General features: G+C 46.9%; 5 protein-coding genes across 5 annotated transcripts; 3 read left to right on the plus strand and 2 right to left on the minus strand.

Moving 5' to 3' along the window:
* Positions 1 to 1,098: 1,098 nt before the first annotated feature.
* On the minus strand, positions 1,099 to 4,663 carry LOC128722231 (conserved oligomeric Golgi complex subunit 3). The gene is made up of 7 exons (XM_053816087.1): positions 4,493 to 4,663; positions 3,923 to 4,423; positions 3,517 to 3,864; positions 3,288 to 3,451; positions 3,079 to 3,218; positions 1,911 to 3,007; positions 1,099 to 1,811 (listed from the first exon to the last, which is right to left on the minus strand). Exons 1-7 carry the CDS (start codon positions 4,661 to 4,663, stop codon positions 1,416 to 1,418), a joined length of 2,817 nt encoding a protein of 938 aa, XP_053672062.1. The 3' UTR covers positions 1,099 to 1,415.
* Positions 4,664 to 5,406: 743 nt separating this feature from the next.
* Positions 5,407 to 5,751, plus strand: LOC128723801 (transmembrane protein 141). Its single transcript, XM_053817569.1, has one exon. It carries the CDS (start codon positions 5,407 to 5,409, stop codon positions 5,749 to 5,751), a length of 345 nt encoding a protein of 114 aa, XP_053673544.1.
* Positions 5,752 to 5,789: 38 nt separating this feature from the next.
* LOC128723812 (putative GTP-binding protein 6) lies at positions 5,790 to 7,459 on the plus strand. Its single transcript, XM_053817581.1, has one exon. The coding sequence runs from the start codon at positions 5,790 to 5,792 to the stop codon at positions 7,422 to 7,424; it is 1,635 nt and encodes a 544-aa protein (XP_053673556.1). The 3' UTR covers positions 7,425 to 7,459.
* A 296-nt stretch (positions 7,460 to 7,755) lies between these two features.
* Positions 7,756 to 9,664, minus strand: LOC128730330 (UMP-CMP kinase). The gene is made up of 2 exons (XM_053823372.1): positions 9,279 to 9,664; positions 7,756 to 8,832 (listed from the first exon to the last, which is right to left on the minus strand). Exons 1-2 carry the CDS (start codon positions 9,543 to 9,545, stop codon positions 8,488 to 8,490), a joined length of 612 nt encoding a protein of 203 aa, XP_053679347.1. The 5' UTR covers positions 9,546 to 9,664; the 3' UTR covers positions 7,756 to 8,487.
* A 758-nt stretch (positions 9,665 to 10,422) lies between these two features.
* On the plus strand, positions 10,423 to 25,412 carry LOC128720590 (DNA-dependent protein kinase catalytic subunit-like). Its single transcript, XM_053814266.1, has 3 exons — positions 10,423 to 10,561; positions 10,627 to 13,384; positions 15,758 to 25,412. Exons 1-3 carry the CDS (start codon positions 10,423 to 10,425, stop codon positions 25,293 to 25,295), a joined length of 12,435 nt encoding a protein of 4,144 aa, XP_053670241.1. The 3' UTR covers positions 25,296 to 25,412.
* The last annotated feature ends 989 nt before the right edge of the window (positions 25,413 to 26,401 follow it).

Genomic DNA, 26,401 nt, shown 5'->3' on the forward strand with positions numbered 1-26,401 from the left:
CATGCTATAGAGCTGGTTGCCAAGGCAGCCCAGCAGCATGATGTGCGAATGCATATCGTGCACTTATCGTCAGTGCTCGCTTTGCCCATCATACAGCATGCTCGATCACGTGGTGGTCAGCTTACGGTGGAAACCTGCCATCACTATCTTTCACTTGCAGCGGAGAATGTACCCGATGCGCGCACTGAATTCAAGTGTTGCCCACCAATACGCAATCTTGCAAATCAGGAGCAACTGTGGCAAGCGGTTCTGGCCGGTGATATCGATCTCGTCGTATCAGATCATTCACCTTCCACACCAGAAATGAAGCTGCTTACCACGGGCAAACAGCAGGGCAACTTTCTTAAGGCTTGGGGCGGAATTTCATCGCTTCAGCTAGGACTTCCTCTGTTTTGGACACATTGTCAACGGTACGGACTGACACTTACGGACGTTGTACGTTTACTTTCCTCCGGACCGGCTCAACTGAGCGGATTAGCAGCCCGCAAAAGTCGGCTTGATGTAGGCTACGATGGAGACATCTGCGTGTGGGACCCGGAAGGATCGTTTACCGTCACCGCGAGCATGCTGGAATTTCAACATAAAGCAACGCCTTACCTGAACCAGAAACTGTACGGTGTAGTACACGCCACGTTCCTACGGGGTTCACCTATTTTTCACCGCTCAAGTACTCCATGCTTTGGGCCACCATTGGGAAACATTCTTCTTCAAGCGAGAACACCTTGCGAAAAATCTAAAGCATGGAATTATCCGGAAGACTCGAAACTGGTGACTCAAAACACGAAAACTGATGCTAATATGAATACTACAACTGACAGAGATTTCCCACAAATGGATATAGACTATAACTTAAAATGAGGAACCATACCATCGATTTTTTGATTAACTCACACAGACCTTTAGAAATAAATTAATAACATTTAAATATTTTAATAATTTTAGTAATGTTCGAAATATCGTTTTGTTACATTTTTGAGAATTGAATATTTTAACAAACATAAAGTGTTATCACATATCTTGACATTGGCGGACAGAGACAATATTTTAAAATACTCAATGAATCGCAAGGACAACATTTAATTACATTGTTTAGTCGTTTATTTCATCTAAAACTATCAACGGAAATTATCTTCTATGAGAATAACTAAAAACATAGTGCTACGACGGCCTGTAATATTGGAACTGGTAAGAATAACGTTAACATACACTTAACAGACGCAGGATTATTACATTTGCTGGAGCCTATTATTTTGTTATATAAATAATTCGTACGAATACAGTAGAAGCATTTGTAAAAAACTGAATTTATAATTGTTTCGTAATAGTATATGTTAATATAAGTGTGGCAATAACGAAATAATGCTGCAGGTTTTAACCATATGGAATATAATAGTTTGTCCCCGTTGTGGTGATAGTTACTCAGTAGGGGCGTTTTCAGTTGTCCTTGCTTCCTGATTTTCTAAACTCACCTTTTGATCCAGCTCTACTTCACTCTGCTCCAGGCGTTCTATCTCCACCACCGTATTGGCGCCACTGTCAAAGCTGACCTTTTTTTCGATCGGTGCTTTTAACGGTTGTGCTGCATCACTGTTGCCGATCGACGAGGAGGTGCTGATTTTTCTCCGAACATCTGCATTGCCAAACGAAGGGACAATCGATTCACTATTTCCACCGCTAGCAAGGTTGACGCTAGATAGGAGCACGGAAATCTGTTCGGCAGATGGACAACTCACTATCGTCAGATCGTCCTTCGTGTAGGCGTTCAGCATCAGAATCTGCTCCAACTTGACGAATGCTCCAATGATGTTGTTCTGTGAAAATGAGACACACAATTTAAAAGAAAACCATGAGAATTGAATGGGGAACCAAAATTCAAGAGACATCAAAACATTAAAACACTTGCAACATACCCGAATTGGTCGAAAAAGAATGAATTCCGTATCCTTATTAGCTAAGTACAGCTGCATTGATCGCTGTAGTCCAGCCAGCTTAGATTTAATATTTCTCAGGCACTCCTGGATAATAGAACTGATCTGTTGTGGTGCAGCAAAAGGCGCCATTCGTAAGGCCATCCCCGAGGATTGTCCTCCCTCTGGTGAAGTGGTAGTCCCTGCTACCGCTCCCCCTGTTGATGCTTTCGATCCTTCGGAGTGATTGCGCAGGTGATTCTGTGCCGCTTCAATGAACATTAGTACGGGTCCAACGAGCTGTTTGCTCGCATCCCGTATAAACGTTTCGCAGATCATTTTTAGTTGTCGGTCAACGTCCTTTCGCGAATCAAGCAGCTGCTCGCGAACTTGAGGCGTGCCGTCGAGTAGAAATTCCAACAGCGCATTGTTGGAACCGAGAGAAAAGAGCTGCTTTCGTTTTTGCAGCAGCTCGTATGCGGCAGTGCGCACCTTGCTGAAGTCGAGGCTCGTTTCCTTTGCGGTGAAGTCTACACGAAACGGTGCAATCTGTTCGCGCAGAATCAACAGATGTTTTATCTCAAACAGCTCACCATCGATGCTCGTGCGATTTTGGGCGATCTGAGCGGCGGCCGATGAAACGCTGTAAATGCAGTGGGCCAGCGCTTGTTGCGAGAGGCTCTGGAAGATGGACTTATCGATGCATCGGTACAACCGCGACAGGCATACCAGCGTGCGTCGTACGGTCGGATACCACATGCCATGCATATCAGCCGGGGAGTTGCTTGAGCGCACCTTCAGCGCTTGTTCGATGGCTGAAGGTGGCGTCGTATCAAGCGAACCAACTGACACGCCGGACATAATCGAACTACGCGAATCCACCCGTCTTAAAAGCTGATGTGTGTGGTGCGTGTTCTCCTGCAACGATAGCGCAATACTTTCCATCATTTCCAACTTCTCCGGATAGGCAAGATCGCCGGCCGAGGGACGATAGTTTCGAATGTCCGACTCCAGGTAGTTTTGCGCTCGGAAACCGATCCGCTCTTGCACATCCTGCAGCAATTGGTATACGATTTTTGCGAAAGCCTCAAGTGCGTCCGCTGGATGGATGATAGAAACAGAGAACATTAATATGCGCATATGAAATAATAACAGCGCTTGTTAAACTTACGGCTATACGTGACGTGCTCATCAAGCATTTCGACCTTTAATATGCTACAGATTTCTGCTAGTGTTTCCAAATGATCAATGCGAATTATGTAGGGCCGCAATGTATCGTAAAGAATGGTGCACAATCCTTCCATGTAAACACTACAGGGGGTCAGGAAAAAATTATTTGTACTAATGAAACAAAAAAAAAACAATTTCCATAAGACTTACATTAGCTGAACGCTGGGTTTGGCGAAAAACTGGTAAAACAACCGATGCTCGTCTTGACAGATGTGAACCATAAAAGAGCAGGCGGATCGAACCAGCGCACAATGATCGCCTTTGTGCTTTTTTGCCAAATCTTTAATCGCTTGATCGACGCCTGAACTCATGATCTGAAGAAAAGAAGTTTTATATTAAAAGAGGACTTTCGCTTTTTGCCGTCTCGCATCAACTTTACCGCTGCTCGCTGGGTTAGATAGTTTTGATGCAACTCGCCCAACAATAGTTCGTAATCTGGACTACGATCAAGCCGATCCTCGATCGTGGAAGAAATACGATTAACGCGTGGAGCGGATGCTTGAAATTTTCCATAAAAAAGGGCAAATGCTGTCTCTGCCGTGCGATCACCGACTTTTTGTTGGTCGAGCGTCTCCAAAGATCGCGGAACGCCGGATCCTTTTGGTGTGAGAACCTGTGCGGTAGCGTTGGAAAGTATTCCCACAACATATGTCTTCATCATTTGCGTTGCCTTTGCCAGGCAGGAACGATACTTTATGCTGTAAACCGATGCCTCGCTAAACGACGGCTAAAGAGGAAATATGATTGTAAGAAAAAGAGCATTGTAAAAACCATCTTTTACTCACATTAACTCTCATGTATTCGAGACAATCGTCTATCGTGTTGAGCATGTCGACGAAAGTATCGTTTGACACGGAAAACGTCGGATTGTGCAGCCGCTGAGAAATGCTCTCCGCTTGCGTGAAGTACTTTAAGCGTTTTCTTATCTCTTCTCCTGTTTCACTTAGTCGCGTCTGATCTTGTAGCAAACTTTCACTCGCTTGATGCAGTGAAGACGTTTTTTCCGACACAAAATTGAATTCTTCTCTTAGTTTGTGCAGTGAATCAAGCGATACGTCGATTTCTTGCAGCATTTGGTCACACTCGCCGGCACGTGAACGCAGTTGTTCGTAGTACTCGAGATAAACGTCATCGAAGTGTTCCAGAATTTCGGCATCGATAGAATTATACCAGGAAAGGAAATTTTGAGTCGAATCAATGACGCAAGGCGATTGTTTAAATCGCTCCAAAGATGCTGGGAGTTCATCGTTTGTTTCACATTCTTTTTCAATGCATGGACCAGTACCCTAAAACAGTATTTATCCAGTGTAAATCATTCAATAACAGTTGTTCTTTGTAAGGAGTTCCGTGCTTACCCCGCTGGAGAGTGCCACATTGCCATTCGCTAGATCCGTGAGACGATTGATGAAATCCAATTGCGTAGTACTGAGTGGAGCGAGAGGATTTTCTTTTATTTCCCACTGCACTAATTTCGATTGAATCTTGCGTAGACTGGCATTATCCGCTTTCATGGTTGCTACGTCCATGATGCTCGATATAAAGACCCCTTATCAATCGGTAAGTATGCCAAATACTTATCGGGGAAAGAGAACAACCGACGTGTTTTTGTTTATATGGGTGACGTTTGCTTCTGCTGTCAATGTAACTACACTAAATGAAAAAAGTAATCGTACGAATGTTTTTTTGTTACGATTCAACCATAAAATTTAATATGTTTGATCGATATAAATAAAAAATCTTTTTTTTTCGTCCGTATTAAAACAATATCATTTTCGACAGTGTTGAAACACGACGATAACTACATCGCAATCACCTAACCTCCCTTTTTTAACATACCGTCTCTATTTACAACATCGTTTACCAATTATAACCAAAAGCCGGAAAATATACAACGTGAAAGACGATAGATACACAGTTGTATCACACGTTTTCAGTTAACACTATATCACATTTTACATCAAAAAATCTTTATTCTGATGCATAACACAGATTTAATTAAATATGAACGTTAAATTGCCTGTCACATCGTTAAGAAATTCTTCGTTGTCTCATCGCGCTCTGACAGGTGTTTTGCTAGTTGTCAAATAAGCCGAAATTGTTTTGATTTCACAATCGGTCTTTTTGGTCACGAACTTAACCAAAGCTTCCCTCAATCGGTATTTTGTAAATAGTTGCGTAACAAAGGGATTCACACAAACCTATTTCATTCGTTAGGCTACTAGCCAACAATCGGTCTGGTCCGTTTCACGGTAGACTTTCATTTGCCGCAATGAACGATATACGCCTGTTGAAGGATCAACAGCGTGAGAAACATCCCGGGTTCGATTCGTACATCGAGTGCATGAGCCGATCACTGTTCACGGGACTAGCAACGTTCACTCTTGGGTTTTCCGGTGTCTACTTTTTGCAACAGATTGGGCAACGATATCTTCCGTACACAAAAAAGGTAAACATCCTGGTGGCGGTCATTGTTGCAACCGGTGCTTCTTACAAAGTGACATCGGATCGAACCCGTGCCTGCCAGGCACGGTGGATGGCCGTAGAGGAAAAGTACAGCGTGCTACAAGAGTCGACTAGCTCGGAAGTGTTGGAAAGTATAACTGGTCGAAAATAGTTTCTACATGCAAAATGTTACGACAATGCTTTAGCAGTATGATTAGGACAGTTCGCCGGTTTGACTTTAACGAATCGCTTATACATCCATTTTATCCGCGGGTCGGCGACCCGTTCAAACGATCCCATGTAGTAACGCAACTGAATGCTTATAGAGAAAAATACACCGACGCTAGCAAGTACAAGGGAGGAAAACAAGCCGGCCAACGCCAAAAAGCTATCGACAAAGCACAACTACTTTCGATGATGGAAAATGACGAACCGTTGGAAGGTAACGACGATCAACGGGAATTGATAGACGATCGTGAATATGATTCCATCGCATCCAGCGCCATGCACGTAACGAAACGAATAACCAATATACATAATGTCGCTATTTTACAACCCTACGTTAAATGGGGACCTCGTAAGAGTGCCACAAGCCCCGAGCTATTGTTGCAAGAAGCGGAAGCGTTAGTACGGTCTCTTCCAAAGTGGACCATCGAGTTCAGTTTGAAAATTCCTGTTGATACATTGGACAAAAAGCATTTGTTCGGCAGCGGCAAGCTAGAAGAGCTTAAGGCCGTCATCAGCGCCCGCCAAGAAACCGGAACTCCGCTCACGTGTGTATTCATCAGCAAGGGTACCCTCAGCTTCACGCAAAAGCAAACTCTCGAGCAGGAGTTTCGTCTTCCTGTGATGGACCGATACTCGGTGGTTGTGCAGATACTTCGACTGCACGCAGTCAGTATGGAGGCAAAACTGCAGGTAGCCCTTGCTGAGTTGCCCTACATTTGGTCGCAGGTGAAAGACCAAGAGGGCTCATCGAAAGGCTCCGGAAGAATCTTTTTAAGCGATTCCCAACGCCAGATGCTGCAACTGCGTGAACGTAAACTACGGAATGAGCTGACAATGATCCGTTCTCACCGGGAGCTGCTTCGAAATCGCCGTCGCCAGAAAAACTTTCCCATCGTCGCGGTGGTGGGATATACGAATGCAGGCAAAACATCGCTGATAAAAGCATTGACCGAAGAGCAAAGCTTGCAGCCACGGGATCAGCTATTTGCCACGCTAGACGTGACCGCGCACGCCGGATTGTTGCCTTGCAAACTCCAGGTGCTTTACATGGATACGGTCGGGTTTATGGCCGATATTCCTACTGGGCTAATTGAGTGCTTTGTAGCGACACTTGAGGACGCAATGCTGGCCGATGTAATTGTGCACGTGCAGGACATGGCGCACGAGAACTACAAGGAGCAGCGCGCTCATGTGGAACGTACTTTGGCTTCGCTTATGCGCAATGGCGAGCGATCGTTGACGCCGGAGCGCATCATCAATGTGGGCAACAAAATCGACCTAGTACCAGGAGAATCTTCAATGAGGTTGACTGATGGGGAAGAAGAGCCATCGACCGTCGACCGCTTACATCTAGTGTCCTCTCGTACGCTACACGGTATGGGCAGTTTACTGCAAGAAATAGAACGAAGAGTGTTACGTGTGACCGATCGACAGAGAATGGTCGTACGGGTACCGATGGGTGGCCAAGAAGTGGCATGGCTTTATAAAAATGCTGCCGTAACTGAAACGGCGGCTGATCCAAACAACGCTGAACGGTTGCTAGTGAACCTGGTTATAACGGAGGCAAAGTTGCAACAATTTCGACATTTATTTATTCGAAATCGAGGTGAAAGATGATTTTTTCATACATTTGTAGTATAATATATTGTAATTACCTTAAAATAAAATGTACACATGAGTTATTATTAAACTTTTTTCATATTTGTAATCGTTTTAGTTGCTTTGCAACGGGTTAGAGTCTGAAGCCTCTTTCTCAGATCTGATCTTCATGATCATTCACCCAATCTAAAGTAATTCAATGGCTACGGACATTAACAGAGTAATTTATCTTTAGTATATATGGTTGGTTACAAAATGTAGAGAACTTATCTAGGTATAGGAATATTATTGCATATGGCATTGTAATTTCTCTTCAAATGAAACACACAGATTGGCTACGTCGTGCGTATTGGTACGATTCCATATATTTCTAATATTAATTATCCATTCAATTCATTAATGCTGACACCATTTGAATTAGACACTCGAAACAGCTACACCAAAAATGAACCACTAACCTTGAAAAACCATTCCACAAAGATCTAATTGTTAAAAACGGGCTACAAATAAAAAAAATATTTTTTTTCTTCGTTCTGTATACTTTTGCATACACAAATCTTTATGTTACGCCATCGTTATTCCGTTGTTGTTTTGTTTTTGGACAAATGCACATTAGACATTCCGCGTAGTATGTGAAAGAGTGAAATTAATACTTCGATGCAAGCTTTTCAGCAGTTTGTCATTTAAGTTGGGACAGTTAGGAAGTATCCATAAAATAACTGAGCAATACTGAGGGATATATAGTGACACATACGGCAGAAAAGAATATTGCCAAGAGCAAGAATAGTTACTGTTATAGTTGCTGCCGTGTTTGAAAATTTCAATACGGTAGGATGCTTTAAAATAGATTTTTCCAGATATACTCCTTCAATATCAAGGAATGTTGACCACGGGTATGTGTTGTGAGGGGCAATTCCGGGTCAGCGTCCTAAGTTGACGCACTCATGATATGAAAAAGATATAAACAACAATGCAAAACGTTTTTCCAACAGCACTACGACGGAATCGAAAGTTAAGAGGTAATCCTGCGTTTCTCAGGAAGCATGATTACACTCTCTATTTATCATCTATTTTTCGATGTTTACTTTTGCTCACCAAAAATCAATTTGACGTGCTCGAATACAGCGTCAGGACCAGAGCTGGCATCGATCTTTTTAACCAGCTGGAGTTCTTCGTAGTGCTTAATGATGGCAACCGTATCATTAATGTAGGTGTTAAAACGCTTCTTTAAACTCTCTGCGTTATCATCCGACCGGCCGCTGCTTTCACCTCGTTTTAGACAACGCTCAGTGCATTGTTGTTCGGAGCATTCGAAAAACAGGACGAATTGCTGATCGACCTTATCCGCCATCTTCTTTGTCCAACCCTGCAGATTGTCTTCGTTCCGAGGGAAACCGTCGATCAGAAATCTATCGTTACCGGTAGCCTATAGGATCAAAAGAAAATGATTAGTGGCCATAAAATTCTTAGTGTGTCAAGTCTCGTTAGGAACTCCCACTCTATCGTTCTATTTGTTTTTTTTTCTGGCGTGGCGTTATATTGGTCTAAAAATAGCAGTAAAAATTGTGTAAAAATGCGTCCCGGTATATTTGAACTGGTGACCACAACATAGGCTAACCTCTGACCGTGCGGCCCTCGCTATCGCCACCAACACTACCAACAACCGGACGATGAATATCGATAATTTGGGTTGTGTAATAACACGCTTTCTTCGATAAGGTTTATTTGAAAACGCCTTGTCTCATCATCGGCTTATCAATGTGTTTCCGGATAAGGCGGAAACGTAGCATATTCTGCCAGACCTTCGGTATGTGCACTCAAACCGGTAAATTAGGTGCGTTAAATAGAGGGCCATTGAGAATTTCACCTCACCTCAGTAGTTTTGCGCATCGCATTTTCCAACAGGGCACATGTTATTTCCACCGGCACGATGCGGCCATTCTTGATGTTGTCCTCTATCAGAGCGCCAAATTCGGATCCTTCTCGGTTACGCTCTTCTCGCAACAGATCACCGGCAGAAAGATGCGTGTAACCAAACTCTTTGACGATTTTTTCGCATTGCGTTCCTTTGCCGGAACCAGGCGGACCGAGAACGAATACAACCTTCGGTTTGCCCATGGTCACTAGGTTTGACGACATAAACTGACGCACACTAGCCCTTGGAAAGCTCCGGAATTTGAAGATAGATCGAGCACAAGCGAACTGCCGGTTCCTTCCACCGAAGCCTGTCGCGGACCAGAAGCGATTAACTAGCAGCAGCTTAGAAGAAACCACCGACGTCATAAAACGACGTGCACGCACGATGCAGATATTCTATGTGCCAGCTCACGTCGTGTTATGAGTGCGCACGATAATTAACAACAACAGCAGGGGAAAATCGATTGATTGCAAAATCTTCCCGTCCGTACAACCTGCTTCGCGCCGCGGAACCGCCCGTACATTCGTTTGTTTTTTTTTTTTTGCGCAAGATTTTCACGCTGTACGCCGGTCTTTCTTACCAGTACATACGGCTGACGTAGGCATCCTGACGTTAGTTTTGTCAAATTGAATGGACCGTGGTCGAGTCAGTGTGGGTATGCCCAACTGTTTTGATTGGTTTTGCTACCGGCGAGGCATTTTAAAATTTTCCGATTGAAAGTAAATATTACTTTCCGCTATCCCTTTGGTAAAACGAAAATCAATGTAGTGACCGCAGTTTTCTATTAGTTCGAAATACGATACGACTTACACAGTTTGATTGAATACTTCCGAATATACTGAGGTAAAGTATATAGGATATTGGCGCGCATATTTGCTGGCTACCAAAATGGTATTTTGGTTGTTAAAAATTGTAAGAAACAGTTAAATAGATAAACAATAATCATTGCCAAATTCAAATAAGATTGGTTTGAACTTGAAAAAACTTGAATGAATCACTTGATTTTATTGTGTCCGGCAATGGATGGTTTGTACCGGTTATTTCAGGACGCGTAAGAGAACAGCTGATCGATACGATTGACGTTAAAAAAAATTAGAAATGGGATCGGATTTAAACTCCTGCTTGCGGCAGCTAAAAATCTGCCTTGATACACAACAGGTTCCCCAAGCGCGCATGAATATTGCACGAATCACGCAGTTGATTGTCGATAGGACCATCGAAACGCAGGCGGAAACAGGTTTGTTCCATAGTGTAAGAATTTTTTTATCATGAATTTGAATAAAACTTTTTTTCTGTTTACAGATTTTAACTTGGAGTGTGTATTCAGTACCGCGAACGGGTTAGTGTCATTTTTACAACATACTCTTACCAAAGCCAAGCATTTTGCCAAAGCTAATGAGGATATTTTGGAGCTGTTTCGCAAAACGATCGAAAAACACTCTCCACTTCTTGGCAAGCGTATGGCAGTCATAGTGCCGATAGCGCTTCGTTATATCCAATCGTCCACAGTGACGGCTCGTGAAAGAGAGCTAGCTACACTCGTTCTCCAGGACAGCATCGCATACGGATGCCTTAACAGAGAAACCTACGATCAACTAGGAAATCTATCCCAGGAGCTTTTACAAATATTTGAACAAAGAAAGCTACCAAGCCGTTTTCAGCAGAATTTGTATGAATTGCAAGGCCAGCTGGCTAATCAGTTTCCAGATTGCGTTACTGAAGCCGAACGGCTGCGGGATGTATTTTTGAATGCCGCTGAAAACCAGTTACTTGAGCAAAACTATCCCTCTCTTGTGTCATTGGCAGGAGCTATTCGAGGATTGGATTTATTTCTTGTCCATTTTGCTCCTGGAGAAAGTGAACACGAACTGCGTAAACGCTTGTATCTGCTGGTTAAGAAACTATCCATATGGGATGAGGGTCGTTCAGAGCGGTCAGTTTTTCGGAATGCACTACAGCTTATGGCAAACCATGCGATTCTGTTTACTGTCCACTTGTTCGAGGATCACATCCATTGGCAAGCGATGCTGGTTGGCAAATGGCTGAAATCGAGCAACCGAGATGATCGACGCATTGCGGTAATAGCTTTGTATGCCTTCCACGGTGAGGTAGCACGTGTTCTTTCCACTCCTTCACTAGTGGCAGGAGGTGATCGGGAATACCATTCGGTAGAAGACGTTTTAAATCTTTATCTGGCGTACTATCGCAAGTTGCTGAATTCATCTTCTGCTGATCGTTGGGAGGTGCGAACTGCAATCCGCGGGTTTGGAATCATGGCAGAACCATGTCAGCTGTTAGCCGGTTCGAGTACATCACTCAACGAACTGCTCACGATCGTACTAGAACGCATCGAAGGCATATGCGGTCGGTCGACGATGTCTACGGTCGATATGCTAGAATGTTTGCCCGATTTTATGCAGGCTCTATCGGAAATACTGGCCCACGTAAAGGAACTCAGTACTGTGCAGTTAGTTTCGATACAAACTATGAGCGTCGCACTTATGCGGGACTTTCATCATCTTCCAAGTATCCACCATGATCTCATTATACGATCACTCGTCTGCACGCTCGAGAACGTCGGAAAATTAGGCGGCAGCGTTCGCGACCAGCTGCTCGACAACATCTTACTTCAGGGAGTCATTTGGAGTTGTACGCACGCATTGCCTTTCGCTTCGTCGTTTCCGTTGGTAGACGATGCCTCACGTAAAGTAGACTGGAAACGAGAGCTAGTCACATACAAGCACTATATACCGTTGTGGAAAGGGCTATTTATACATGCAGAAAAAGCCAACAGCGAAACCTCGCAGAATGAAGCAGATTCCTTAACGCGCGCAGTCTACAATGCTCTCATGCGAACGTTATTTGTCATTGTGGATAAGTTGGATCTGTCCACCCGAAAGCGCACCTTCCAGGATGAAATCGGTGAAGAAAGAGAACTGTTTTTCTGCGATCCCAACATCGAACTACTGCCCACGAAACCAAAAGATTACCATATATTTCTGAACATGGTGGAGCTGTATCGTGACGTGCTGCATGGACCTCACACGCCTCTCGCCGTGCGAGAATTCTTTTCAGATTGGGTTCGTCCATACTTCGACCGTTTCGTGAAAGAATCGTTACGTTGTCCACTTGTGAGCGGTTTCATTAAGCTCATCGAAATGGGGCTCGGAACAGCGGAACAGATAGGATACTTTCGACGGGCAACAATTCCAGCGGATAACAGCGACGCCCACTCAACTTTGATGCTACTGATGTTTTATCTGGAACAAACGGTGCAACGGGGGCTAGATGCTGTCGGCGAACTGCAACTGGCCTGTCTCCGGTTCGTCCTGAACGCGCCAGTACATCTGGTGGTCGACTTCATTCGGGACGACGACCAGAAACAGGCATCGATAGTGGAGCTGTTTCGGACGGCTTTTTGTTTAGGCCGCGGATTGCTATCGGTTGCCCGTACAGCGCTGTATTGCCTTCGACGAATCGTCCGCTTTCGGCATCCACCTGTATCCGCCAAACTACGGGAGCAGCTACTACGCCAAGTGTTACCAATGTTGGAGCCTTTTCTGCGAACACGCGACTCCGCGCAGCAACCGGCGCAAAGTTTGCGCTTGGCTAAGTTTAAACGACACCGAACGGTAAATGTGGCTGCTGCGAAAATCGAACAGATCAAGCAGCAGCATCGAATCGAACGTGCAACGGACACAAGCGAGCTGGTAGCATTCCAGATGCGTATCTTACACTTTTTTGCCGATCTACAGCCAAATGAATGCTGCTGGCTTGTAGCAGATGATCAGTGGTTGACGACGAGTCCAGTGCAGGAACATCCGGAGGGATCTTCGCTAACGCGTTGGGATGCGGACAGTGGCCTTTCGGTTGAGTTGCGCCTACTATGTGAAAACGGGACGCGACCTTGCATCAAGTTGGATGGTATTATTGGACGGGTGTGTCAGCTGGCAGTGGAATGTAGTGATCGTGCCACCAAGCTTGCCGCCTGCGAGCTGTTGCACACGCTTATTCTTTACTTGCTGGGAATTCACTATCAGGATAAATTTTCAGCATTATGGTAAGTAATAACACAATAATAGGCTACTATTCTATTAAGCGACAATCGAGGGAAGAATCGTGATACTTTTTGTTAATGAAGTCTTGTCATCTATTGTATAAATTTCCCTAAACTGCTGCAACTTTTTGCGTAATATAACAACTGAAAAACAGCAGCACATTGAACTGTGTATATGTATGTGTTGCAGTATTTTCCGCACGCACATGTTTATTTTATTTAAAGAAGTTTTTGCTTAATTATACACGCTTATTTTATACACGCTTTACGAAGTATATAGTCGCATATGCTATAATAACTACGGTAGTTATGCATCCTACTACAATAATATGGATATATTGATAAGATTGATCAATAATCGATTCACTTTCTTTGCTGTGTTCAGGTGCAAAATGAAATAAATATTCATTCCGAAAAAAACACTGGCACGGTTTCTCGTAAGAAACATAAACCTGGTGGTGCATAGATCGTCCAATTTGATCAATAAGTTGCATTTGCTTTGTTATAATATTCGTATTCGGCGACACGGCCGTTATCTCGCCGTAGTGCACATACGATGTATTTAGTTTAACACATGCGGATATCGTTATAAAATCCAACGAATCATTCCTGAAATCAATTCGTTCAATGGTGGCGAGCCTACTTGGACCGGCTGGTTTATCACGAAGTGAAGAAACGTACATATGCTGACATGCAATGGTTACGTTAAAGATATTTTGACTGTATGATAGATGCAACTTAATACACTGACCCATCTGAGACATATTTGGGAAGTCATTGAAAGGGCTGTGCCCTTCGTTGTCCGATACCATACGAAGCAATTTACCCGTGTAGTTGAAATCGCTCATGTCACTCCAGCCGACGGATGGTGCAAAGCACCAAAAGTTCTGAATAATTAATGCTTGGATTTCGCATTTCAGTACCATTAGGAACAAGAGAAGAAACCCAAACGAACACATAGTTATACCTTGTCGCCTACGCTTTATATACTGGAGCAAATGACAAATTTTGTAGTTGTTTTATTGTCTTCTGTACTTGAGAAGCTCAGAATTGTGTACTTGAACCTCTTTCACTGTGGTTACGAAACAGAACTAACGAGGAACGATATCAAGAAACAAAGTTTTCCGATTAGCGAAACTTCAATTTGTGTATTCCAAAGCATATAGGAAATGGTATACAGCGTGTTTAGGACAATGGTTTGACCCATATATCTCTTTTTTTGTATTTCTAGCGCCATTTAATCATTTTCCGATAGTAACTATCTACTAAACACGACTACTTAATTGTTGCTTCTTAAGAGCTATAAAGCAAACACTTACACAAATTCATATTTTTCGACATGTTAGTTTATTTTTCCAACTACCATACATTTCTTAACATTTTAGGATTCTTTCGGAGTATTTGGGTGATGAACCAAGCAAAAACTATCGAGCCTGAAATTATCACACTTGCAAGGATGTATATGATTTCAGGAACGTGCGTACTCGTTAAGAAAGATACCTTTTCTTTCGTGATCTTTTTCACGTGGAAAAGTATTTCATTTCGGTATATGCAGCTGCATTCGTGACGGTACGAGACGTAATTTTGAAGATAAGATTTTCTCATGTCTATACCCTCATAACGTTGCATGTAAGAATCCTTGTCAAAGCTCTTGATATTCTGCAATCGCATCCAACTGGACTCTCGTTTTCGGTTTAAGTTTTCCACGCATCCTCCCAGCAATAAAATATCCTGTTCTTTTGACGAACTTTTGATAAATACTTCCACTAATTTGACCGGGGGAGATGCTCGCACCATTCCCCCAAAATCACGTTGTTTCGAGATGGCGTCTATTTGTGTTTCGTCACAAATTATAGTCACGTTGAGTACACGTTCGAAATAGGTCACGTGCACGTTGATACAACCTCCTTGAAATTGCATGCCGGGAAAGCCGCCGAGCACGAAGACACCAGATCTGGTAGGATCTATCTGTAGAATCTTTGCCTGGAGGTGAAAATTCCTAATTGTTTCCCAACTATCCACGTATGTTTCGCAAAATTGTGTTTCGCTAGAGCTTGAAAGTGGGTAGGAACTCCAAGCCGACCAAATTAGTGTTAGCGCCAGAATCCAACAAATCATTACGCCGAACCTTCGCCGCTGGTTGAGGATTACTTACTGCGCGTATACTGTATTTTTTTACAGAAAAAAATGCAACTTACGCAGTACTTTCCTAATGAGAGAAAAGTTTTATCGGCGTTTTCATCGTTAATGAAGTGTGTGATGAAATGTTTGTGCGGTGTGGGAGGGTTCCATTAGGAGCTACTGCAGGCAAATGCTTTCCACAACGTAACCTTATAACATAACAAGTTAATATTTCTTTATTTTTCTCCATTGCAGGGCACAGCTATGTCATAATTTGTTGCAACTAAGCAGCGACACAGACCTGGCGGTATGTCAGATGTTCGAACCACTGCTTTTTCAAATAATCCATCTCCTAACACAACCCGCGAAGCTCAGTCAACAAGGTACAAGTGCACTCCTCGATTGTCTGCTGGATGCGACATCAAACGCACAGCACAGCGCCATCCGCGATCTTGCCGTGCGAGGTTTGCGAGAATTCCTGCAGTGGACCAACCGACAAAGCGGAAGCTCGGAAATGGTTGATGAGCGTCGGAAAATCAAGAGTAGAGTGTTGGAGCAACTGAAAACCCAAGCCATGGAATCGAATAGCTCGCGGCGGTATGGATCCGCGCTAGCACTCAATAATCTCTTCCGCCTTCTTTTGCAAGAAGATTTTCACATTGTGCGTTACGGGTTTGAGGTGATGCATTCGTTCGCGATCGGGTTCATCGTGACCGAGGAGCAGATCGGGCTGTTATCGGACGCAGATAGCAACACCGGGGCTGCGATAGAACAATTTCAGGTTGTGCTAGAGCATTTGTGCAAAGTTTTCGAGCTTCGAAAGGAACTTTTTAACCCGCGTAGTGAGGAACTGCTTCGGACAGGACACCGGCAAATTGTTCCAGCCGCCATAGGCGGCGGCCAGCTGGAGTATCTGGTTCGTTGGATTTTCCGACAGTGTGCCCTACGTCAGCGCTCTTACAGACGGAAATGTATGCAACTTTTCCCGCGATTGGCACGTGTGGTACGAAACGTGGAGAGCGGAGAGGATTTTCTTGCGAAACATTTTTCCTCGGAACAGATAGAAGCGATCTGCCTACAGGCTGATAACATACAAGGTATTAGCCAAGTCCCTACACTAAACGTTTTCCGGCATGGGCAAACGGTGGAGCTAGTGACGAACATATACGTTTGGTTGGAGTACTTCCTTGCGTCGCTTGATGTGTGCTGCTGGTTGCTGAGAGAAAAATTGATTCCTTCAGAATTATCGCGCTCGTTACTGTCCCGTATTGTTCCAACCGTGCAGTACTTCCTAACGTCTGTCGTTCATATGTCGATTTATGAGCTGATGACAGACATTAAACCGGAAGTTCAATTCGAATCGAATGCAGACAAAATTGTGCGGTTCGATGCACTCAAATCTGCCATTATTGTGCAAATCGTCGATCTTTTATTGTTGATTTTACCACTTACGGGAACTTCCTTGGAGGATGTAGTGTGCGCATTGTGGCAAGATGAGGCGACGATTAATTTTCTGCTGGCACTACTGTTTAAGCCCCATCAATTCGATTTAGAATTCAGCGGTCGTGCACAACGTGGGATCGAAGACGATCGGCATTTCTGGAAGAAAATGGATAAGTTGGTCGGACAGCTTACGGATCAGCATGCAAATTCTACCGAAGAGTGTTTTGCAAAGGCTTTATCCGAGCAGATCATTCTGGTGATGCAAGATCTTGGCGGAAGGATGAAAACATTGCTCGTACAAAGAACAATTGGCACGGTAGATCAAAAAAGTGCTAAAGGATTACTATTTGTTGCAAGAAATCAAAGCTTACGTGCGAGTGGCTCATCGTTGTTGGCGCAAGGTGAAAGGAAAAAAATGTGGGAGGCTGCTGATAAGCTCCTGAAAGATTGCTACGAAGCCATCGGCCAAGAGCACAGGAGATTGGTGCTCAGCCCATCGGCAGTACATTTCGGAACGCTAGTGTTGCAGGGTATCTTTAGCTTGTTCGATGCAGCAGAACCAATTGAAATGGATAGGTTGATTCATACAAGTTTAACGTATTGTTTGAACGATGAAATTTTAATCCCAAACATTCGCCACGGAGAGCACTTTATGGTTTGCTTTGGCTCAGCCGTATTTGAACTTTTTTTCGCCAAACCTTCGGAATGCTTCCACACGCTCATGAAAGCCCTCACAGAGGAGAACTTTTCCTTTATCGTTCAAGTTCTCTGCAGGATGATGGAACATACATACAGAATGCATTCTTCCGATACGGACCGCTTGCGCCTTCTAGTGCAAACACTGTTGCACGGGTGGGATGAGCTGTTCAAATGTTCTCGTCTGATGCCGAATCGCTTCGGTGCATGTGATCTACAAATGATCGAGTGGATGTCGCATATCGCAATGATTTGTCCGTTTGCACTGTATGAAATTAGTCTCCAAACAGCTGTCAGTTATAAGCAGTGGCTAGTTAACCTAATCGGTGACACCCAAACCCCGATCAGTTTGAAAGCGAAAGCAATCGTCCTGTTACCGACCGTGCTCGGGCCTGATAGCCCACCAGCAACGGATTTACACTGTCAAGCGTTTGAAAATGCCCTCGAGAAACTGCAAAGCAGCCATTTTCCGCTGCGTTCGAAAGAATTCGCTCCAAATAGCCCGGAAGGTATAGGATTCCTGAACTGCCTGGAACGATTGCTCGATGCTCTCGTTGTGTCACGCTCGCCGCTACTTTTAAAGGCGATCGTTCACATGACAGCGCCCGATGGCGAAGGACACGTCGCTGAAACACAGATACGGAGCGCTATTGAACGGTTTTTCAAAGAGCAACCACTGGAAATGCAGAACGATCGGCTGGATGAATTGTGGCAGCTCTTCACCAATCACTCGTACGCGCCCGTCGTTAGAGCGACGATTTTGAGGCGATATCTTTGCACCGGCCTATGGCACTGCCGATACGATTCGATTGCAGAGTTTTACAAGCGTAACATCCGATCCATTTCGGACTACACAACGGCAGAAATTAGCGGACGTTCCGGATGGGAACTAGAACACGCTCTGGTTGACCGTGCGGCTGCTTTCCGACTGATCGAACATTATGCCGCACTGCTGCCTAAGGCAACACTGCTGACGGAAAACTGTCCTGTTGGGCAGGCATTGTACGCGAGTACACCTGTACGAGGACAACGCTTGATTGGGGAATTCAGCAAACGTGCACACAACGTACGGAAGGTGCCGTTCCATTCGGAATATCAGCCCGCGGTGGAACTATTCCGAAAATATCAATGTGCCGCCTACCGTGCGTTGGCCGCATTGCTTTCCAACACCAACGAGGATCCTCGCATGTTCTCCGTTCTGCTGTTTAGAGAGAACCGCGAAAAGGCAGAATATTTGTGGCGTTTGTTGATTGACTGTACCAATGAAGATCTATATCTCGAAGCCGGCCAAGAGTTGGATCAAACACCACGAATGGTTGAGAAACGGGTGGCCATCAGACGCGAGGATGGGAGTCCAAGATCGCGCGTTACGAGCGATCCCAGCCAGTCGGTGGTGACGGAATCATCCCTTAGCCAACAGGTGTCCCGTTTCGATTTAAGCCACTCCGTTATTCTGTCTGCGCGAGAGGTCGCCCAAAAGGACGCTGCCGAATTATCGAAACGTCAGCAGGGAGCCCTTTCGAGCGTGCCTCTTGAACGAACCAAAATCAACGAGCACGAGATAATGGCAACGGTTTGCGGGTGTTTGCAACGTATGAATGCTGCCAAGATAACTTTGGATGGAACGGTTCACTTTGTCGCCGCATCGCTTACCGATCCGAACCAGCCCAAAAACGTTCGTCTATTCCTCGCGAAGGTGTTAGACAACTGTCGTGGAGAACTGAAACCCCATGCATCCCTGTTGGTGGGACCGTTGATGCAGCTCATCGTGGACAAGCATATCTTCAAGGGTCTGAACACACTCGTCACAGATCTGATCGCATTATTGCTAGAGTGGAGTACCGATGGGTTGCCGCTTCGATCGCTTAGAGAAGGTGCCGTTGAGGAAAATGCTTCCCTAGCATGTTTGCTTCTCAGGTTTATTATGAGACACGCCTGCGAACAGCAGGGCACCGCCGGAGGACGTGCGCAAGTGTTTCGTCTCAATGTGGAACTGATCAAGCAACTCATCACGCAATGGCGCGATGTCCTAATTGTTCCCGAGGAGCTGTTATTCGAAAAGATCACGCTGTCACGACTTGTGCAAATGGACGAACGTTCGCAGTTCGAGCTTGCCGCAGGTCTGCAGCTGAGCATAATCGTTCTCATCAATGGGGATGGTAGACTAGTGCCCTGGATGGACAGTACACGGCGAGAATATCTGGCGGCGGTTTTGCGGTGTTTAGATGCACCGAACAGTTCAATATACAAACCCGGTGCTCAGTTGCTCGGTCTTTGCTTGGCGCAGCTGTATCCCGACGGTCCACCAGAACAACGCCAGGAGTCGAGAGAGGACAACTTCTTTGCCGACTGTATTGCTAAACTGTCGCAAATCCAGCATGGACAGGGACGAAAGTGCGTTGAGCTGCTGTACGAAGCGGCCAAAGGGTTCCCTTCGATTGCCGATCCGTTTTTGTCTCTGCTCAGTTTCCGTATACCTGGTGCAACTGGTCCAGAAAAACGAATGTGTCTCGAACTAATGCTTGGTGGGCGCATAGAAAACTTTAACGATGAGTTGTTCCGAGAACTCGCCTCAATGGATCTTCCAGGTTTGCTGCGCGACGCCGACCTTCAGCTACCGACATTGCACCTGATAAATCGATCACTTGCGTTAGTGTCCGAGATGGAACATCTGCAGCAGCTAATCGAACCGGTCGGTCAAATTGCAGTTGAACCCAGCACTCGCTCCGAGTGTCGTGCGATAGCTTACGAAATATTGATCTACATTCACGAGAACCGAGTTGAGCAGCTTTCAGACGATAGCCGACAGACCGTGTGGAGGTACCTGGTACGAGGACTATGTAACGCGGAAGAATCCGACGCAACGGGTACATCGGTACGTGTGCGAGTACTCGAATATCTTACCGAGAGTGGCAGGCTACCGGGTGATATTAAGGAACGGTTCCTCTACCTGCTATCGGACCTCTATGATCCGACCGTCGAAGCTGAGTTTCTCGGATGCGCCGTGGCGGTGTTGCTAGATCCCGCCATCCGGTGTCGCGAATCGAAAGATCGTCTGTTCCTGCACGAGTACGTCAGTGTCGATGTAAAGTTTCAAGAGTATACCATTGAAACCGGTGCCCGTCAGCGCCATGCGATGACGGTCCTGACGCCGCTGTTTGCCGAAACGTCTACACAACGGCAGATGCAAACGTTCATCACCGGGATGGGTTCGCAGATGGAACGCATGATCAAGGCGACTCAGTTTTCCCAGAATACCTCCCGAGATGGGGACAGTACCGGTTTCGAACCGACGCAGGATCCTTCTACGCTCACGAGAGCACGCGAAACATTCGCTATGCCAACGCAACACGGCATTCTGTTCGAGACGAACTCGCTACAGCTCGATCGTCGTTCTCAACGGGCACTCCATGTCACCTCTGCAATGGCTTCTCAATCACAGCAAGAGCACACGTTTGAGCGGCTGCGCAAGCGCATCCTGAAGGATAGCGCCACAACTCGACAACAGCAGACGGCGTGGGCCGTTAGTCGCCACTACACCACCTTGCGCCAGCAAATGGAGCATCGCCGTGAGACCGCCACCAAGGTGACACTGTACCGGCGCTATCGGCTGGCCGATTATCCTGATCTACAAATCAATTTGCTGGCATTTTTACTGCCTCTGCAGGCGCTCTGCCGACGAGATACGGCCTGCGCCCGGCAAACCTTTGTCGCCATCTTCACCGGACTGGTCGAGTGCCTGTCCTCAGTGGGTCCTGGTGGCGATGAGTGGAATCGGTTCGTGGTCAGTTTGGATCAATCCATACAGCGCATCATGAGCTCGACTAAAAGCTGCGATCCTCATCTTTTCGCTGGCTTGGTGGAGCTGACGCTCGGTAAGACGTCGGGAAAAATGACGCTTTGTCCACGTACCGTCGTATCGGTGGCAGGCGCCTCTAACATGCTCACGATGGGTGTGCTCTATCTGGAAGGAAAGCTAGCGGATGGTGACGAGTTCGATGAGGAACCGGTGTGTACCGGTGGGCGTAGATCATCGGAAGCGGAACACTGGCTGCAGCTATCGATCCTGTATCACACACTACGTGAGCACAACGTCGTGGTGGGCATTTTCGGCGACAAGCAGGACAGCGACCCGCGGTTACGTGAGGCAATCGAGCTGGAAGCTCTTGGACGGTATGATCGCGCGTACCGGGCGTACGATGAGCTGATCTCGACGATCAGTCCGGCCCGGTGTGAGGAGCGCAACTTCTGTCAAAAATCCGCCTACGATTGTCTGCTGCGGTTGGGACAGTGGGAAGTGTTGCTGGACAAAATCGGTGGTCAGGTGACGCACCATGACCAGCTGTGGAGCGACGAATGGAACCGGGAGCATCTGTTGCCGAACTACATGCACGGGAACGTCCGACTGAACCTGGCCGGTGATGTGCGGGGTCGCGAGTTTTGCCGCATACTGGAGGAATGGATGCACATCCCTGACCGGTCGGAGCACATCAAGCAGCAGTTTGGGGAGGAACTGGCAGCACTGCAGATCGCGTGTGCGGAAACAGTGCGTGCTCGAATGTACGCCGAACAGTCGCACAGGCAGTTCCTCGAGGAGTGGCACTGCGCCGGAGTCCTTTCTGAGGTGGTGCGCATCGAATGTCTGCTTGGTGTGCGGAAGGTCATCGAGCTGCTCGCATACACCGAGGTGCTGGAGCGAAACCCACAGGAGATGGAACGTGTTACCGGTGAATTAGTCGCTACGTGGAAACACGCGCATCCCTCGGTGACGGATTCACTGACCGTTTGGGACACGATCGTAGCCTATCGAAGGTTTCTGTTAGAGCAACTGAAGTTCAAACATCCATCAGGTGATCTGTCGCAACTCTCCACGCTTCTGTTCGAGCTTGAGCTGCATCTGCTGGAGGTTGCGTCTGAGCAGAACAACGTCAAGTTCGTAGGCAACCTGATCGCGAGATTGCGTTCCGATGAGGCGACCACTGGGGCACGAGAACCGCTAATGGAGCAGGTGTTACGACGGCGTATTGCACGACTGCGGTATGATCGGATGCGGCAGGTCGAGAGCTCATGCAGTCTAACTGCGGGTTTATTGGGAGGATTCCGGCGATTGGCGAGACTCATCACGCAGACACCGCACGGAACCGAGGATTCTGGTATGGCCCGAGCAAAACAATCCGCCTGGACGGAGCTGTTTCAGTATGCGCAAACCGTTCGAGAGATGACCGGCGGTGATGTGCGACCGGAAGATCGGTCGATGGTGTTGGAAATCATTGCGATCGCAGGTCAGCAGAACGTGCAAAATTTGAGTGAGCAAGAAGAGGGCGAAGGACTAAACGGCAGATTGAGACAGTTTTCATTGCATTGCTTACAACGTAGCATAGACGCAGTGCAGCAGTCCGACGTTGTACTAACGGAGTTGAACAACACCGGTTCAATGTCAGAACTCTCTGCAGCGTACCTTTGTCTAGCGCGGTATTGCTACGATGAGCTTGATTTGCAGCAAAACGACACGGAAGTACTAACACTAGAGCGAATGCTAGTGACGTCTTTGCTTCCGGCAATGAAGTACGGGTCCCGAGAAGCGCGCCATCTTTTCCCTGTTTTGTTGCAGCTGCGCAACCTTCAAAACGGTGTACTACGGGATGAGTTCGACCAGCATTCCCAGCAAGTGCCCACGTGGAACTTCCTGCCGTGGATTCCCCAGCTGCTGTCATACATGAAAATAACACCGGAAACAATCGCGGACTATGGGCACTATCTGGATGATCTCTTGATGCGCCTCGCACGAGAATACCCAATGGCGCTCTACTTCCCTGCACGTCTCGTTTTACGAGCTCCTGAGCAAACTTCTGGCGCTGTTCGATGGTTCGTGGATCGGTTCCTTGCTGCGCTGAGCTTCCCCCGGGTGGATCGATTCGTAGCGGAGCTATGTCGCGTGGTAATGCCAGAGACACGCCTGCTCGGTATGATAGCAGAACTGCGGAATCGACTGAGCACCTTTACTGATCCCTCGTCATATCAAGCGTACATCGATCAAGCTGGAGCTGAAGGATTTCCGGCGGATGCACATGAATTACCGAATTGGGGAAACGCCTACCGAACGTCCCTACCGCTTGTGGATAAATGGCGCCAGCTAAGACACTTGCACCCGATCACTGATCGGACGGAAATCATTGAGCAACTGATGGCTTTCGAAGTCGTCCTGAACAAGTTACGCTCACGGACAAAAACGCGCCAGGTTCAGCTGGAGGACTACTCACCATGGCTGGCGGATTACCATGCCGGCGGCCAGGAGCAATGGGAAGGTCCTTCCATAGAGCTACCGGGTCAGTACGGGCTCGACGCTGGTCCTCCGAACCCCGGCCGGCATGTGACGATCGTGAAGGTCGTGCCTGATCTCGTGGTGTACCAAACATTGCGTCTACCGGTGCAGATATCGTTTAGAGGTAGCGATGGGCGTCTCTATCGCTTCCTGGCGAAATACGGTGATGATTTACGCCAAGATCAACGCATTCAGCAGCTGCAACGCGAGATCACGCACCGCTTACGTTGGGATCGTCGTTGTCGAGAACAGCGGTTGGAACTGCGGACTTACGAGGTCGTTCCAATACGTCCCGAGTTCGGTATGCTCAGCTGGCTCGACGGAACCATCCCGCTGGATGACATTGCCGCTCAAGCTGGTTCGCGATACAATCCCGCATACCGGGGACAGATGAACGTGCGGGAAGAATTCGATCAGTTCCTGCGCGAGATCGCCAAGCAGCGAGGCTTGTCCTCGAACGAACTTGCTGATGGGCTAGTGCTCAACGTGGCAGAACTCTATGGGACTGCTGCGGCATTCTGTCGGCCGGAACGTCTGCGTTCGAAATTTGTGGAGCTTTCTCAAGCCATTCGTGGCAACTCGCTCAAGCGCGCTCTGTTTGACATGGCGGCTACGCCTGAGTTATTCTATCAGATGCGGATGAACTTCGCGCGGAGTCTCGCGGCCATGAACGTCACCTGCTGGGTGTTGGGCATTGGCGATCGACATTTGGGCAACATTGTGCTGGAACGGGCATCCGGCAAGCTGGTGGGTGTTGACTTTGGCATAGCGTTCGGAGCTGGTGCACGTGATCTGCCTGTTCCGGAACTGGTACCATTCCGGTTGACGCCTCAACTGGTCGGGGTGATGGATCCGATGCGCTTGCCGGGCGAATTGCAAACGTGCCACCTGTACACGTTGCAGTGCCTGCGCGATTCACGAAAGCTGTTACGCGCCTGTCTGGAGGTGTTCATTCGCGAACCAACCGTCGATTGGTTGCGAGCGGCTCGGGAATGGAAATGCCAAAATACGGATGATACGGGCGAACAACGGAAGCGTGAGTGGAACCCGCAGGTTCGCATCGAAACCATCATGCGCAAGCTAAATGGAGCCAATCCGAAGCAGCTGCTTGTTGACGACCTGCAGTGTGGTTTGGTCGGCCACCAGCGGGAGTTTCTGTTGGGATATTTATCCATTGTTGAGGCGGCGGCTGCCGTTAGCACGGAGAAAGCACAGTGTTCCGAGCAGATGGAGAACCTTTCTACCGAGCTGCAGAACGAGATGTTGCTAGAGATGGCCACGGATGGTACACTGCTGGGTCTTATGTACGCTGGATGGTACCCCTGGTTTTGAACAGAAAGCTCTCACATGCATTTCGTGGGTATATGGATTTTTCGTTTTAGTTTATTATCAAGTATTACTTATTAATAATTTGCACTGTTTGCGTTACGTTGTTATTATTTATAAAATAAAATCGATGCTATGATGAACATAGCCAAAAAACGGGTAAAATATATCGATCATTCGTGGAATGGTTGCTTGCGTCACCTTTAATGTCCTCCATTCGAACGGTTTGCGCCATTCGATTGCACCACAGGAGCAATGATGGCCGCTTTCGATTTTCTGTTGCAAAGGCAGTGGCGTATTAGCATGCCTGTGATGATGAGTCCAAACACGAGCCCTAGAAGCTTCACAACATCGTCTATTTTCAGCGCGGCACGCTGTAGCTTTCTGTTCGGATCTTCCTTACAATAAGGCAGCGCTTCAGGTGGGGCTTCCTCCATGTTGTACTGTATGTGTGGTACATGTGCCACGTACTCGTTGCGAAAATTGCACCCTCCACAGGAACCGTCGTACTGGAAACGCACCGCATCCGCTTGCTCCAACCTTTGGCGCCACATTGGAAGCCGACTGGACTGCGGTAACATCCTGAGCTTGGTGTCGTCCATCAGCAACAGGTGGCCATTATAGGAGTGCGTTTTGTTCAGCTGCACGCAACTGCTCACCTCGAACCGGTGCACATCGTACTCGAGATAGATGAGATTGGACAGCGGCCACCGGATGTTCGGTGTATAGCGAGGACACTGTTGATCCTTGGGGTTCCGCGATTTGCCAGCCAAAGTTTCACACGCTATTGTGACGTTGATCGTTTCGAACTTGTAGCTAAAGTACACGACGATGCAGTTGCCGTACTTCATCATCCCGGGGAATGTGTTGAACGGGTTGTGGCCAGCGTTTTCGCCCACCATCGAGATGAGGCGGGCCTGACGGTCAATGGTTCTGGTATACTTCCACGGATTGCCCTGTAGGGCGCAGGGTTGTGCAACCAATGTACCATTAACGTGTGGGTTAAACGGCGCTAAAAACAGCGCCATAAGCCCGATAAACAGTATCACGAAACTGTAGCTTCGCATGACTTGAAATCATTCGCTGAACGCGTTGGTAACCGAAAGGTAACT

Source organism: Anopheles nili, chromosome 2 (genome assembly GCF_943737925.1).
Source record: "Anopheles nili chromosome 2, idAnoNiliSN_F5_01, whole genome shotgun sequence".
NCBI classification, from domain to species: domain Eukaryota; kingdom Metazoa; phylum Arthropoda; class Insecta; order Diptera; family Culicidae; genus Anopheles; species Anopheles nili.